This window comes from Lotus japonicus, chromosome 4 (assembly GCF_012489685.1).
Source record: "Lotus japonicus ecotype B-129 chromosome 4, LjGifu_v1.2".
NCBI classification, from domain to species: Eukaryota; Viridiplantae; Streptophyta; class Magnoliopsida; order Fabales; family Fabaceae; genus Lotus; species Lotus japonicus.
This window is the reverse complement of record NC_080044.1, coordinates 69,066,235-69,083,833: the sequence shown is the minus strand read 5'-3', so window position 1 is coordinate 69,083,833 and position 17,599 is coordinate 69,066,235. Positions and strand designations below refer to the sequence as shown.

The window sequence follows — 17,599 nt, the reverse complement described above, 5'->3', positions numbered from 1 at the left end:
TAAACAAGTTATTTTCCCTTCCCTTACTGAACCAAACGTAATAAGCATTAAAATCCTTCCCCTCCCCTCCTTCGGACCAAACAAGTAACCCCTATTTTACATGCTCACAATTAATTCAAATTCAATTGTTTGGATAAAATTATGAAATTCCCTCAATTGAAAAATAATTTGAATTTCCTTCATTTAGATTATTTTCTATTAATACATTTTTTTATAAGTCGAAACACTACAATCGACATAAAATCCGTGAAAACCCGAATTGAACCCTAAATTTGGCCGAAAAAACAAAAGAGAAACCTAATGACGACCCCAAACCTAAACCCTAAATCCTAAACCCTAAATCCTAATATGAACTTTCTATTAGAAAACAGTTGGTGCTTGTGAAAAGTAGTCATCATCAAACTGCTTTTTTGGATTAAACAGAGAGAACTTCAACACAATTTCATCTTTGAAACAACTCTACAAGCTAAATCACTATTTTAGGCTCCATCAATTTACAGATTAAGAATCATGAAGCACAAAAATTAAATAAAAATGTCAAAAAAATCAGTCCTAAGATATTTAGACCTTTGTTCTGTTGCCTAGCATTATCAATAGAATGGAACCTTGCACTTTCTTATTGTATGATGCCTACCAAAACTGTTTGCTGGGCAACCTGGTGGAGGCAATAGGTGACTTTCATTATAGTTGATAGAAACAAGACAAAGGCCATGAGGTGGAGCAAACAAGGCGTATTTTGCAAGTTCCTTGCGATCACGACTCGCCAAAATATGTTGAATAATATCAGGAGGGAGAGCTTCCTTGCCAATTTGAACCAACAAAGCCGCCTGGAAAAGCAAACAGGTACATGTCTTGGCCATCATAATAGTGGTTTAACAATACAGTAATTTTGCAATTGCAGAATAATATTTTAACCGAATTAGGGACAAGCATAACTATCTACCATGTTTCGGACTTGTCGATATAAGAAACCTGAACCTTCAACTTCTAGCTGCAAAAGAGCTCCCTGCACATGGATATTGAAGTACTTGGCTTTAACAGGGTAAATATAGTGCAAATTGCTAAAATGAGGAGTAATACTAGTGGAAAAAAGCTAAAAAAGCTTGTCTAAGAAAGAACCAGTTAAGTACCATTTCTTTCACATCAAATCGGAAAATATGCTTCACTGGATCCGGTACCCCATCATTGTGGGATGCGTTTGCAAAAGCAGAGAAATTATGCTTCCCAACATAATATTGTGCAGCTTCTCTCATAACAGCACTATTGAGTTTATACGGACTATGGTAAGCAAAATGGCGCTGGAATGGGTCCATGATGGTATCATTGTATATCTTGTAATGGTAAATCTTACTTTTGGCCGAAAACCGAGCATGGAATTCTTCTGGAACAGGGCTGATTTCTCTGACTCGGATATCGGAAGGAAGAAGACCATTCAAAGCTGCATGAATATCTTCTAACTTGTCATAGTTAAATGGAGTAACAAAATGTGCAACCTGCAGTCACAGTAAGTAATGAATTACCCATGGTTGCCACTTGAAACTTGGAACCCCACACAAGGAACAATTAGCATGTTTGGAAATCCTTTTACAATTGATTCTAAAGCCAAAATCGATGATGTGAAGAAGCTTCTATGAGTAGCTTCTGACTGCCAAAATTGATTATGAGACAAAAATAAGTTGATTCAAACATCCCAAATGTCTGACCTGACCCCAGGCATGGACTCCAGCATCAGTCCTGCTTGCACCAACCAAACAGAGATCCTTCCTTTGAAGCTTTGTTGCTCGAGTTAAAGCTCTTTCCACAACGCATTGTACAGTTGGGGGAGACATCTGATATTGCCACCCTGAAGTATAAATAACCATTCAAAGTAATGGAGAAAAAGAAAGATTTCAATGTTTAAGCTATATTTTTATCACACCACTGGAAAGCTGCACCTTGAATAGCCCAAGGAGATTTGGTACACCTATAAAGTACACTGAATATCATTACATTAAGGTGGAAACTTCATTCAATAGTTTCGGACTTTGACCTTTCCCCACCATGGATTTTGACGACAAAGAGATTCATAGCATGTTGGGCTTCAAGATTTGCACAGAATCGAAAGCACGTTTATTCAAAAGTCAAGTGTGTTTTGGATCAGCGTTCATTATCAACATTGATTTTAGATAGAAATGATTTTGGTAGAACTGAATATGATAAAAGTGAGTTGAAGACTTGAAGTTAGTTGGAAGTGAAGTGATTTATGTTTGGATAAATTTACGAAAAAAGTGATATCTATAGGGTAATGTTGTGAAACTCAAATGTAAAATCTCACAATTGATTATGTTCACCGTAGAAGCTACCCTCCCTAGCTTCTACAGAAAATTGATTTTGTGACTAAAATCATTCTCCGAGACAATTCCCAAATATCTATGTAATAATCAAAAGTGATGTTGCCCAATGAGAATTGATTCTTAGTATGTTTGGATTCACATCAACATCACATATAATTTACTTAAAACAGAAGCTACAATAGATAGCTTTTACACTTCACGTGCTTTGAATTATATACGTGTTGTAAATCCAAACACACTCTGAAGTTTCCCTACGGCGAACCAAACATGCCCCTAAGACTTGTAGCTTCTAACCAAAAGTGATTGATTATATAGCATTTCTCCATGGAACCAAACATACTATAAACCATTTAAATAATAAGATAAAGCCAAGTCAACCCAACAGATACAAACCTGAAATTTATAAATTCAACACCTGATGATACATAATCACTGTTTGAGATTATACAAATAAAATAAAAACAGAATATATGCAATACATAGTCATGCAAATGATCATTCTCCAGCACTTAGAGCCTATATTAACAAAAGCAGTCTCACTGATATTGTGATTAGTACAATAGACACAGACACTGAAGAGAAAGAAAAAAATGAAACACTCAGAAACACACACACAACAAAGACAAGACCCAGAAACAGATAATGACCCATGTCAAAATGTTTGAAAAATTTAACAGCTTTATAGATGAAATGGAATGCCCAGAATGTGAAAACGAAAAGAGAAGCAAACCTGCGTATCGGGTACCCTCATAAGCCAAAACCAGACGCCATTTATACACATCTTGAATGGGCTTCACCCCATTTTCCACTTCCACAAAATCAGCAGAATTCAACTGAAATCCACACCAAAAAAAAACAAAAGAAACTGTTATGAACAAAAGGAAGAAGACATAGAGAAGAGAGATTAGAGAGGTTCATACAGATAGAAGGGAACTTGGAGGTGAAGATGGAACAACAAGAGTTGCTACTGCGCAACTCATCGTAAGAAGAAGCTGCACCTTCTTCTTCTTCTTCTTCAATCCATTACATTGCCAATAACACCAGATAATAATAAGAATATGTTTTTTTTTTTCTTTTACTGAAATACAAATTATTTACTTGGTTGAAAATACAAAATCACAATTAGTCTTGGAAGGGGGGAAGGGTTCGTGAGCTAGTGAGCTAAGGGAATGAAGATATTTGCAGGGTGAAGGGTCAAGGTTTGAATTATGGCGAAGGAAGCCTATAAAAAAAAACAAATAGTCTTGGAAAATAATTTTTTTTGGCCTTAGTTCATAAAAATATAAGATAAAGTTTTCAACATAGCTCGAAACATAAGTACAAAATAAGGGTTTGCACCTTATCCGCAACTTATAAAGTGTTTGAGAATGACAAAAGTGAAACTCATTGAAACAGAAGTGTTCAAGATCAGGTTGGTGATCACTTGCATCCCCACTATAATTAGCTTCATCTAGTGTTTGTGCATTAGTCAACCCAATTCAAAAGCAATAACTGGGAGTGGATATCAAATTTCATCAAAGATCTATACTTGCATATGGTCTGAGATCCTCCTAAATAGCCCTCTTTAGATACGCCTTAAACCCTAAACCTTAAACCCCTACTCTTAAATAAAAGATCTTAAGTCATTCCTCGTCATTTAAACTGTGTAGTTTTGAACTTTGTATAGCCCCTCGAGTATAGTAGGCGTTGTTAGTTTCTTATTTAAGAAGCACAATGAAGCATGAAGTATGTGCCCACACGATATTAAAGTCTAGTCTTTTCAAAAATCCTGAACTGAGTATAAAGAATAGGCTTAATTAAGTTTTTGGTCCTTATATTTTGCTATAACTATGGTTTTAGTCCCTCACTGGTATAAGTGTGGGGACTGGTCCCCAATTTTTGTGCAAATGTTTGGTTTTGGTCCCTTCTGCCGCCTCGATCAATGCCGGAGCTTCGAAAGCTCATGTGGCATTGTCACGTCAATAAATGAGCCTTGGTGGATTTTTTATTTATTAAATAATTTAAAGTTTAAGACACACTAACTAATCTCCTTTTAATTAACCTCCTTCTTAATTAACTATATACATATTTTAATAAATAAAAGGCACATTAAAGAGAACCCCAAAGCTTCTTCTTTCATCTCGTCTTCTTCATCATGCTAAACAAGAATTAGGGTTCCTCATCTATGTTCTTCAAAGCTTTCATCTCGCCTTGTTCTTCATTTCTCGTCGTCATTCTCCTTTGTTCCTCATCGTTCCTCATTCTTTTCCGTTGTCTTGTGCCAATGTCTCAAATGTCAAGGGAATCTCGATCTGGTTCAAGATCTTGTTCTAGGATCTATGTTCGACGCAAAATAGTACAACGTGGGAGGTGTAATTGCAGAGAGATGCTGATGTATTTGACTTCCCACACTGATTCGAACCCGGATATAAATTTTTGGAGATGCAGACATTTCTTGGTAAGTCATTTTTGTCTTTGTTACTGAAATTATCATTGTTAATTTGTGAGCCTAATTACTAAAGTCCTTTTATTGGATTAATTCTGAGAAACCAAATGACTATGTTTTTTTTTATGATGAGTATGGCTTAGATGTGCAAACAGACAAAATGTAACTGAAGTCATGAAAACATTTGAAGAATTAGAGGATATTGACAGATAGAAAGAGAGAATTGGAGGATACCAAGAGGAAGTTGGAGGACACGAAAAACAAATTGGAGGATAGCAAGATGAAGATTGTCAATCTCCAACGGAACCTTCCATGTGAAATTCAGAAGAAGAATGTAACACCCCGATTTCGGTGGCGTCACTTTAGTAATCAAAAGAAAGTTTAAGCGGAAAAACGTGAATATTTTTTTCGATAATAGAACCAAAGACTGAAAGAAGTAAACTCCCACCAAAAGATAACAGAACTAATATACAATATAAATCACAGCCCCCGCTGTAAGTACCCAACCTCGTCACGAGTAACCTCCAGTGACGGAAAGTAAAAGAGAGTAACGCCCGTAGACAATAAGTACAGACCAAAGTAGAGGTGAAGTGTCCGCAACACAAACCTCAAAAATGAGAATAAGTTAGCCCAATCGGCCTGAAACAAGACCTCCTAAGTCCAACCAACTCTCTGTGATTCCCGTAAAGAAACCACACAAAAAGCTATAGGTGGGAAACTACCCTGTCCCCAAAGAAATAAATGATGTTCAGAGCTAAGACTACTCCTACACTAATCCCATCTCGAGGAGCTCACACCAGCACTAAAACCTACATGCTAGCATGATCGTCGTCCGAATTCGAAATCCAGAACGACCTAGTCTATGTACACCATCCGTCCTCCTCTCGCTACCGCGATGCGCTCCTGTTCCAGCATCTCAACCCTAGTTCCCCCCGAAGGGTGAACCGTCGTGAACCAGCCCGCCAAAGACATCTGACAAAGGGCGTAGTCCGCCAAAGCACACACAGAAGACGCGAGGGTCAACTCCAAAGAATTATGTAATTAATAGCACCGATAGATACAGATAATAGAGGAGTCACTTAGGCTTATAGCTAGGGATAACATCCTAGGGTTGCATATTCCACAATGAACATAAAAGACAGTAATAACAAATAGCATGCATCAAATAGGATTATCAATTATCAATCACACTCAGCAACTAAGTCAGTATGCATGTTGCATGAAATGATATGACGGTTAACCCAGTTAACCAAATGCATTCCGGAAACGGATGGACATCAAACGGATCAATCCTAGTACCAGCAACGGTGGGACCATTTCTGCCCGCGTGCCTCTTACTCCAACAACAACGGTAGTCAGATCAGCCGTAACCCGTAGGTCTGCCATTTCGGTCTGCTACAAGAGTCGTCTACAAACGCTCTTACACGGAAATCCGGGTCTTATGACCATTTTGGAATCCGACGAAGGTCCGGTAATCACGCCGTGTATTAACCTCCTATGTGTGCATAAATGCAATGGGATTAGCCAAACAACGTCTCCGACCTCACTCGACACGTCGCCACGTGTTCTAGCTAACTTAATGTCTCTATAAAGAATACCCTAAGGTAAAAGTCGATTCTGCGACAAAATACAATAATCGTAAAATGAGTGCAAACACTCACGATAACTCTTCAAGTCATCCATGCTCTCACGAAGTCTCACGCTTCAGTGGAGTCTCACACATTCACAAAGTCTCACGCTTCAGTGAAGTTTTATGCTTTCACGGGGTCTCACGCCCCAGTGAATTTACACACTTGCACGAAGTCTCACGCTTCAGTGAAGTTTCATGCTATTCACGAGGTCTCACGCCTCAGTGAAGATCCATGCTTTTCATAAGGTCTCACGCCTTAGTGAAGTATCCCGCATTCACAAGGTCTCACGCCTCAGTGAAGCTTCATGCTGTTCACGAGGTCTCACACCTCAGTGAAGATTCATGCTTTCCACAAGGTCTCACGCCTCAGTGGAGTATCCCGCATTCACAAGGTCTCACGCCTCAGTGAAGCTTCTCGGCACATCCCTTGGATGGCTAAACAAACTGCTCAAAGAGCGAAGGAGTATCAACATACTCAGAACTTACAAATTTCTCAACACTTGGATCCGACGACACTTCTCGTTTTCCAAAACTAAGATTTTACTTCCAAGCTTCCCTTCGAGATTATTATCATTATTAAAAAGTTTAAAGGTTGTTTAATGTCTTATGAGTTTTCCTTACAAAATAGTATCCTTTTAGTCTTATCGCAAAACTTATAAGTTCTCGGGATCTCCTAATCCCCAAATGACTCCAGAGAATGTCTCGATCCATGAAACACCATAACAAGGCCCGAATCTCATTCTTCCTATCAAACTTTCTCAAAACTCTCAAGATAAAATCGACATGACCTGCCCGCTATTCTCACTACTCAGAAACACAGATATCAGCGAAAGACGTAATTACATCATCACAGTCAACAAACATGTCATATATCAATACATCTCAGAATAAACACGTAGCACTTAGCATATAAAGCATGCACCACACATCCTAGATTACCCACATAGCACATAGCATGTAAGTCAATCTCAAAAACAGTCAGTAGATGAATCATTTACATTGTCAGCCGAAGCCTCAGAAAACATTTTTCTCAATCAAACACAAACAAGTGCATAAACAATAAATCAATGTCGAAAGTATCGACCCTAAGCATTAACTAGAGATTCAGTGAGTAGCCCTCACCTGTAGATTCTCCAGGGTGATCTTCTAACTCCTCTTCACAAGCAAAGCCTTGTTCCTCGGGAAACTCTTCAAATGAACCTTTAAAGTAAAACCACAGAATTCTATCAAAATCTATCGGAAACTAAGCTATCAATACTCACTAAGGTTACACGAAGTAGTACATACTTCGAGGTACGATAATCTAGCGCGAAAGGACAAGTTTTCGAAAAAGGAATTTTCCTCCTCCCCCTCTATAGCTCTCGGCCACTATTCACAAATAGGTGGGTCGATTTTTCTTCGATCAAACTTGGTTCCTAGGTTATTATTAGCCGTAACTAAGGGTATTCTAAACTCGGAAAAATTATCGGATCAAAAACTGTCGCAGGGGTATTTTGGCCAATATTTTAGCTCAGAAATTCAAAACTGAAATTTCGAAAAGCAAATTAGATGGGGACGTCACCAACGACGTTTATGACAACTAATCCTACTAGAACTAAGCTAAGGCGATAGTTTTCAGCCCAAAGGTTGCGACTTTGCTTAAAAATGGGTATTTGATGCTAAGATTGATTCCGGCGGAATTTCGGCGACATTACGGAAAAACTAATCCGGCAGAAGTGCTCTTGGGCACGTAGGGAAGATGTTTAGACAGAGAAATCAAGCTATTTGGACAATTTTCCAAAAACCTCAAAACTTTGAACTCAGAAAAGTCTAGAGAAAAGCTATGGAAAAAGCGATCAGAGGTAAGGATTAGCGACTATACCTCGAAACCTTGAAGTAGCAACTGTTCAATCGATGATCAAGCAAGAAATGAACAAAATCTCTTCTTCCTCTTCCTTCTATGGAGCTCGCGGCCTTGGAGAGAAAATGGAGGAGTTTTTGTGATTTTTCTCACCTTTCTTGCTATATATAGAGGATGAAAAAACGCGGTAAAATGAAAGTTTCGCGATTCTGATTTTTCCGGCTTCATTCTCCATGAATTCTAAGATAGGTTTTGGCGAAAGAATTCCAAAACTAAAATGAGGTCTCCTTGTATTTTTGGTAACTAATGCAAAGTCGGTGTAAAACTATTTTACCCGATAAGTTGCTTTTTGCATCGGATGTCGGAATAGAAAACTTCCTTCTGAAGAAAGATTGAAATCATCAAGAGAAATGGGTGTACGCGTGTAGAATCTTCATTTGAAGCTCTGAATAGAAAAAGTCTTCATCGTCGGTTGATTCTAGGGTTTTTGAACTATCAGGGTTTTGGTTTCGGCAAACTTCCGATGATTGGAATCGGACGTTCGTAGATTCTAGATTTTCGCCTTGAAACGATTGTGATATATGGATTAAGAGGAATTCTAACATTTCTCTGAAGATTTTTGGAATTAGTTTCCATCGTGACTTTAAGTGAAAACTAGCTATTTACTAGGGTTTCTGACCTAGGTTTAAGCGTAGAACGATCGTACTATACCTTTTATCGATCATGATGCAATCCTTAGACTTTTCCTGAACTTTCTCCTTCACAAATTTATTCCATTCGATAAACTCTTGTTCAGGTTTCCCTTCACGAAACATCAAGCCTAATCGTAAATGAAAATCTCTTCCACTTATTCTAAGCTTAAAAACTTGGGTCTTACAAAGAACTTGGCAATTTTCACATGTATTATGTTGTTTGTAGTGTCTCTATGGGTTGTGTGTAATGGAAAGTCCATTTCTTTGTATGGATTGTAGTGAATGTGTAGCAAAGTCTCTCAGGATGTAACCTTAATGGATTGTATTGTTTTACCTAAATCTTGGCTAAATGTAAAGATTGTACAACCTCATAATGGAATTAATATTTTTGGATCTTATCCTTGTGTCTAAACTTTTTTTTGGTATTCGTCCCTACTAAGAGATTTTAAGTTGGATCCCATCCTTATGTATGATAATAAATTTGGTTTTCATCCCTCAAATGCCTAAAATTGTTGGAAACATGAAGTTGGTTTTAGTCCTTATATACAAAAAAAATGGCATCAGTCTCTTCCTTTAGATACTATTTGTTGGACCTAGTCCTCATAAAGTAATTTATGCATTGACTAAATTTGTTATAAGTCCCTGCCAGTATACATGGATCAAATTGGAGCAATTAATGAAGAGGAAGGTAAAGACATTAACATCAACATTATAACTTAGTCATAATGGTCAGAGCCACAGGTTTAAATAGTATTACAAAATGATAGTGGTCCATCCACTACAAATCCTAAATAGCCAAAGTGACATTACTTGTCCACATTTCAAACATTAAAAAAACTATGTAACCATGTGCATTTCTAATAATTTATTACATCATATTTGAAGGAAATATTCCCTTTGAAGCAAACAAAAAGTTTTAGACCCTTCTTCAATTATTGTCCCCCAACTTCTCTATTTCCAGTAGTTGGAACCTGAGTCGCCTCCTCCACTGGTTCTGCATTCTCTCCAGCATTAGCTTGAATTTCTTGCACAACTATTGGACCCATTCCAAATTAACCTATTGGACCTCCTCAAAGGTTGTGTAGCAGGCCTCTTAGAGGGAGTGACTTTTTTGGGTGCAGAAACTGGTTGGCTACAAGTCTTCTTTATTGGTGTAGTATTTGGAGGGGCTCCTGTAGCTTCATCAACATTTGATGGGCCAACTTTGGGTGGGACATTTTTGGTTGAGAGGCTTTAGGTGGGATAGTTTTGGCTTGTGAGGCTTGTGGGGGGGGGGGGGGGTCAATTTTGGCTTGAGAGGCTTGTTTTGCTTTGGGTGGGGCAATTTTGGGTTGCTTTGCTTTGGGTGCGGCTTTAGGTGGGCCAGATTTGGGTTCACAGGGTTTAGAGTTATTTGTTGGGCCATATTTGGTTTGAGGAGGCTTTGTTGGGCCACATTTGGGTTGAGCAGTTTTTGCTGGTCCTGGTTTGGATGGGTCAGGATTCTTGGATGGAGGCTCGAAGGGCTTTGGTTGACAGCCTTTGATTTGAGGAAGCTTTGGAGGGGCATTCTTGGGTTGAGCGGGCATTGATGGGCTAGGATTCTTGAATGGAGGGTTGCAAGGTGGTTTGATCACTGTTATTGGCGTGCAAAGCACACTAAAGGGAAGTTCTTCATAATCATGCTCCACAAACACATCCACATTCTGCTTCTTATGCTCAGCATATGACCCAAGCTGCATGGCATGCTCATCATTCAACAATGGCCTAATTTTGTGATTCTCAACATCATCTTCTTTCCTCCACCACAACTTGAACTTTCCTACAGTGTAGCCCAAATCATTCACAAGATTCTGACACCCAAAGAAGTTCCAGGTGTCAAGATCAATCCTAGAATGCACATTAACATGTCCCACTCTGTAATGCAGGTGTGGCAGCTTATAATCAAAAAATCCCATATGATGGATAAGGACAGTGAAAGTCATACTGCATAAGACATCAAAGGCAACAAATATTCAAATTCAACCCCGAATCGATCAAATAACAATACCCAGAATTGAAAATGGAAACCGTAACCAAAAACCCAAATAATCAAGGCCAATAATCAATACCCAAAATTGAAAATGGAAAACCCTAACCAAAAACCCAAATAATCAATACCCTGATTTGCAAATCGAAAACCCTAACCAAAACCCGAATCTAATACCCTAAATCAACTCAACACCCATAACAATAACCCAAGTAACAATAAACCCAATAACAATGCATTACCCAAAACTCGTAGTCGAACACGAAATCCAACTTAAAAACACCATTTCCCCCATTTACGAAAGCAATACCATTTCCCCCTTTTATGAAGGCAAATAGGTAAGCGATAACGAAGGGAGAGCGAAGTATTAACTTTGCAAGCTTCTGGGTTATTTGTCTTCTTCTTCGATTATGGGTTCTTCATCGTCAGCTTCTTTCTTCCTTCTTTCTTTCTTTCTTTCTTTCTTCTTCGATTCTGGTGAGTTTCTTTAGTCCCTCATTGGAGTGTTTTAATGAGTGTTATATTCAGTCAATGTTAATTAGTGTGTTAAAATTAGGAATGAGATTAATTATTAATTAATGTGTCTTAAATAAATGAAAAACAAAATTCCACCGAGGCTCATTAATTGACGTGGCAATGCCACATGAGCTTTTCGGAGCTTCGGCGTTGACCGAGGCGGCTGGAGGGACCAAAACCAAACATTTGCACAAAAATTAGGGACCAGTCCCCACACTTACGCCAACGAAGGACTAAAGCCATATTTATAATAAAACATAGGGTCCAAAATCTTAATTAAGCCTAAAAAATAAACTGAAGGTATTTGGCTAGTATCATGCTAAATACATAACAAATAAATTTACTATAACATACCCAGGGTAATAGTTATAGATGCACCGACAAGACAAATTGCCAGAGCAGAGTCTCCTAGTCTCCTCTACATAAGGTAGCTTCTTCCTTCTAATATCATTCCTCTTCATTGTCAAGACTTACTATACAATTGTAGTACTGTTTCTTGCTTTTAATCTTCAAGTTTAACAAAACAAAAATTACTCAACTAATAAGGATCCAAAATTCAATCAAATGGACTTCATACTATATGTATTCTAAAACCATAGCTATTTTAAAAAGATCATTTTTTTCTTTGGGCTTGAAGCCCAAATCATAAAAGATAATTTTTATACAGAAAAAGATAATTTACGGTATGACTACTCTTTTCCGGCCGCTTTCCATTAGTGTTCATTACAGAGTGATCGCTCACTATCTGGCTGGAAAAGGTGGTCCACGATCTCAAGAGGAGCCGAAGGGAGATGGCGAAGAGATTCACTTGCTTTTTACCTTTTGTATTCGGCGCAACTTTTTCAGATTAGCTAGGGCCACCCGCACGCTTTAAGGATATATATTCACAAGGAAGATATACATCACTCTCTGTTTTATAACATATAAAAATATAGATTCAAATATAGTAATCCATTCACGTTAAATAAAGAGCTTTTATAATAAATCAAGAAATACTATTGTTTATTTGGTAAAATAGTCATTGATTTTAATAGTATCTTTAATTGGGAAAAAAAATATTTGAAAAACAATCCCTTTTTTGTGTTGTGAGGACGCAAAACGTCGTCGTTCAGGGAGATATCAAGGTTTCAGAAATTTGCCCCTTTTTTATTACTTCGATGACCCACGCCTCCAAAAGTCTTCAACTTTCACCCCCTTTTGCAAACCCCAGAAATTCAATTGCACCTTGCACTGTGGATTTTCATTCTTCCAGGTTCCCCATCTTCATTATTGTTTCATTCTTGCCCTGTTTTTTACTTCAATCATTCTTTTGTTTTTCTCTATCATTGGTGTTTTGTGTTCTTTTCTGAAAAATCGTTGCTTTCTCATGTGGGCAGTGTTTTTTTCTTAATTTCTTGATAATTGAACCTTAATTATCAATTTCTGTATCAGATTATTTTGTGTTTGTTTGTTGCATGTGAATTTTGCTTCTGAGATTTCACACTCAATGAGACTTTGTTGATTCTGGCCAGTGAAATTTACCTTTTGGAACATTTGCAAATTAAGGGTTCAAAATGCTGAATGCAAGCCCTTTCACTGTTTATTATCTACCCTGATATTTGTTTGTTGGGAGAGGCCTACCCACTTAACGTGATCTTAGAGCCTCGGGGATCAGTCTCATGGCTGACGAATGTGGGGATACCTTGGGAAACCAAAAAATAAAAATCTACCCTGATATTTGAGTTCTGGCAGCTGCATTTTCTCACTACTAGTCACTTTTCTTTTTTTATTTAATTTTTTTTGTATATATTTGCTACTTGGTATGTAGGGCATGGCTTCAAGGAAAGTCATAGCTATATGTCAATCAGGAGGTGAGTTTGTGACGAAACCAGATGGATCGTTGTCATACAATGGAGGGGATGCTTATGCGATTGACATTGATAAGGAAACAAAGCTGAGTGATTTGAAGTCAGAAATTGCAGAAAATTTCAGCTGCAATGTAGACACGTTGATTATCAAGTACTTCCTTCCGGGCAACAAGAAAACACTCATCACAGTATCTAAAGACAAGGATTTGCAACGCATGGTCAGTTTCGTTGGCGATGCTCACACAGTTGATGTGTTTGTTTCAGAGGAAGGAGCAGCTCGAAACACACCCAATGCGCCTGTTGCTGTTAGTAGGTAGTTGTTTACCAGTTCTGTTTGGTTGTCACTCTTGCTCATGTTCAGTTCACATAGACTTCCCTAGATTGCAGATATTGCTGCTTGTTTGCTTTATAGTTTATCACTTGTTATGTTCATTCTCATAGACACTTATATAGGGTGCGCTTGAGTAAAGAGCTTAATTAAGCGCTTATGGAAATAAGTGCTTATTCATAAGCTAATTTGAGAAGTAAGTGCTTATAACGTAATGCAGATTACGAAAATGGGTTCAAAACAGCTTATATATAGGTAAGCTATTTACATAAGCTCTCACAAACGATGCCATAGTTCAGTTTGGCCTATAATATGATGATAGGGAGTTGTACTCTTTTGTTTCAAGTTTTCCTGTTGTCTCAACTCTCAAGATTGGGATGCTGATGCCATGACCAAAATAAATGCCCGTAGAATATATTAGATAATTTAGATTCATTTGCATTCACTTGGTTATTGTTCGGAAAATCTTATAGAATATATGGTGTTGCAGGTCAAGCAGGACAACCGTGTCAGAAGCCCTTGATGTTCCTATTGTTGCCCCTATTGATGTCATCCTTGATCCCGCCCAAGCCCAATCCCCTGATCAAGTTGAGGGGGAGGTAGCTAATGCAGCCCCTGCACCTTCTGTTTGTTCTGGGGCCAATGATGACAAGCATCGTAAAGCTGCACAACAGTGGGAAAATACCATCACTGGTGTGGGCCAAAGGTTTAACAGTTTTAGTGAACTGCGAGAAGCATTGCACAAATACTCTATTGCCCATGGGTTTGCTTACAGATACAAAAAGAATGACAGTCACCGTATCTCCGTCAAATGTAAAACTGAAGGTTGTCCCTGGAGAATATATGCATCAAAGTTGTCAACCACCCAGTTAGTTTGCATTAAGAAAATGGAAAGCACTCACACATGTGAAGGATCTGTCCTCAAAGCTGGGTACCGGTCAACAAGGGGTTGGGTGGGAAATATCATAAAAGAAAAATTGAAAGCTTCACCCAGTTATAAGCCAAAGGATATTGCAGATGACATAAAGCGGGAGTATGGGATTCAGTTAAATTATTCTCAAGCGTGGCGCGCGAAAGAAATTGCTAGAGAGCAACTTCAAGGCTCCTATAAGGATGCATATACCCAATTACCATACTTCTGTGAGAAGATAAAAGAGACCAATCCAGGGAGTTTTGCAACATTCACGACCAAAGAAGACTCAAGCTTCCATCGTCTCTTTGTATCATTTTATGCGTCAATATCTGGTTTCCATAAAGGCTGTCGCCCTCTTCTTTTTCTTGACAGTTCTCCTTTAAACTTAAAGTACCAAGGGGAATTATTAGCTGCAACAGCTATGGATGGAAACGATAACGTTTTTCCCGTAGCCTTTGCTGTTGTAGATGCTGAGACCGAAGATAACTGGCATTGGTTTCTTCAGGAACTGAAATCAGCAATATCAACATCTGAGCCAATTACATTTGTTGCTAATTGTCAGAATGGTTTAAAAAAGTCACTGTCTGAGATTTTTGAAAAATGCCACCACAGCTATTGTTTACGCTACCTAGCTGAGAAGCTGAACAAGGACTTGAAAGGACAATTCTCTCATGAGGCTAGACGTTTCATGATTAATGATTTTTATGCTGCTGCTTATGCACCCAAGCAGGAGACTTTTGAACGTAGTGTTGAAAATATGAAAGGGATCTCTCCTGAAGCCTTCAACTGGGTCATGCAAAATGAGCCAGAGCACTGGGCCAATGCATTCTTTAATGGAGCAAGGTATAATCATCTGACATCAAATTTTGGACAACAATTCTACAATTGGATGTCCGAGGCACACGAGTTGCCAATTACTCAAATGATTGATGTGTTGCGAGGAAAGATAATGGAAACAATTTGCTCACGACGGGCGGAATCGGATCAATGGATGACAAAATTGACACCGTCCAAGGAGGAAATGCTCCAAAAGGAAAGATCAGTTGCTAATTCATTTCAAGTGTTCTCACAGGGTAACACATTTGAAGTCCGTGGAGAATCTGTTGATTTTGTTGATATTGATCATTGGAGTTGTAGCTGCAAGGGATGGCAACTTACTGGCCTGCCTTGTTGTCATGCCATTGCTGTACTGGAATGTGTTGGGAGGAACCCATATGATTATTGCTCCAGATACTTCACAGTTGAGAATTACCGATTAACATATGCAGAAACGATTCACCCTTTGCCGGATCTTGACAGACCAAATGAGGGTGAATTGGCTCTACCAGCAGTTACTGTAACCCCTCCACCAACTAAACGCCCTCCTGGTCGGCCAAAGATGAAGCCGGTTGAGTCAATAGACATGATCAAACGTCAGCTTCAGTGCAGTAAGTGCAAGGAGCTTGGTCACAATAAGAAGACATGCAAAAATTCACTGCCTCTTGAACAGTAAGTGTTCTCTCTCTGTCTCTGTTATGCATGAATCAGGATTCTCTCATGTTTGACATTTTGTGTCTATCTCTATTGTAACCTATTAAGTTGGTGGGCCCTCTGGATATTTATGAAAAGAAATAGACACAAAGTTCACATAACAATGTGATGTGATGAGAGGATCTGAATATGTTCTTGCACTTGGATGAGCTCTCTGTATATAATGTATGACTTCCAGTTCCACATATCTGCATGTCTGTTGCTAGGTTAGATCTTTCATCTTTGCACTAAGTTACTGGAAGGAATTCATGCATTATTTAGACCTTTCTAACTAGTTATGCAAACCCACTTCCACACACCTTCCAACCCAACCTTTACATAAAATAGAAAAAATCCCCTTCCCTCGAGTATTTAGCAGCATTTAGGAAAACCTAGATACAGACAGGGCCATGTATGAGCAAGTGGCTTCCATGCAAAAATTGTGTGAGGATCTGTATATCGGTTATGGTTTTTTCCGCGAGGACAAAGCTTGCGTGACATGCGGATAGCTTTTTAAATTTTAACAACAAATTCTTAATGAATGTTATTTATTGTTAGAAAATTTCCTCATCTGAATGTTTGAGTGGAGAACTTTACAGCAAAGGTATAAGGAACTTGATTTAAGTTATGTTTTTTTTTTCTGACTCTTCCAGCACTTTTTTACCTGATAGGTCTTCAGATACTAACAGTATGCTATGCACACTCTGAATGTATAGCATGTTGGGTACTTCCTAAAATATTGAATGTCAACTTTGGGTATTTCTTCTCATTAATTCATGCAGCACTCTGTCTTAAAAGTTTGACCATCCATATAGATGCTTAATACTAGTTATTTGGAATGTGATTCTTTTTTGTCCTGCTACAATGCATAATTTGTCTGAAATTTGTGACACAGGGATACTTGAGCTATTTCCAACCACAGCAGAGACTTAGTTAACAAGACTTTGCGGGGTTGGAGCTGCTTTCAGTCAACACACTTGGACTAGAATCATGTGATTTCTCCTGAACATCATGACCGGTAGAATAGAAGACATAGATATTTGCGGATTATATTTGGATTTATCTTTATGTTGATTTGAGATTATTATTTTTATCCTTAGCTAGAGACAGATTTAGCTTCCATTTCAGCTAAAAAGTAGATCTTGATGTGGTTTTGCTCACCCAACTGTCGCAGTCGTTATAAATTTAAGTAATTGGACAAATTTTGTAGCTCAATATGTTGTGTGGTTTTGATGGTTCTCCTAAACTTGCATACGCTCTATGCTTCGTGGGTTCGATCACTAGGCGGTGTGTATGGAGAATTTGTTGGGAGAAATTTACCCACTTAATGTGATCTCCGAGTCTCGAAAGGATAAGTCTCATGGCTGATGGTCAGGGGGATACGTTTGAAATACCAAAAGTTTGTATGCTCATGTTATGATTGATGAGTTTTTGCTATCCATCCGGGGGTTTGGTTTGTATTCTATTTGCTTGCATTGTCTCCTACATGCAGAGTGGTTTGAAGGAGGAAAAGGGTGGGGGAAGGAAAATAAAGTTTCTCTTGTTAGGTTTGGAGAAG

At 38.4% G+C, this 17,599-nt stretch overlaps 2 protein-coding genes across 2 annotated transcripts; one reads left to right on the top strand and one right to left on the bottom strand.

Annotated features, from left to right (window-relative positions):
* Window positions 1-388: 388 nt before the first annotated feature.
* Window positions 389-11,905, bottom strand: LOC130713244 (uncharacterized). Its single transcript, XM_057563029.1, has 8 exons — window positions 11,799-11,905; window positions 10,299-10,885; window positions 3,254-3,417; window positions 3,064-3,166; window positions 1,704-1,843; window positions 1,131-1,493; window positions 944-1,006; window positions 389-827 (listed from the first exon to the last, which is right to left on the bottom strand). Exons 1-8 carry the CDS (start codon window positions 11,903-11,905, stop codon window positions 591-593), a joined length of 1,764 nt encoding a protein of 587 aa, XP_057419012.1. The 3' UTR covers window positions 389-590.
* Window positions 11,906-12,539: 634 nt separating this feature from the next.
* LOC130711003 (uncharacterized) lies at window positions 12,540-17,256 on the top strand. Its single transcript, XM_057560431.1, has 4 exons — window positions 12,540-12,696; window positions 13,252-13,604; window positions 14,110-16,020; window positions 16,937-17,256. Exons 2-4 carry the CDS (start codon window positions 13,255-13,257, stop codon window positions 16,944-16,946), a joined length of 2,271 nt encoding a protein of 756 aa, XP_057416414.1. The 5' UTR covers window positions 12,540-12,696; window positions 13,252-13,254; the 3' UTR covers window positions 16,947-17,256.
* Window positions 17,257-17,599: the final 343 nt, after the last annotated feature.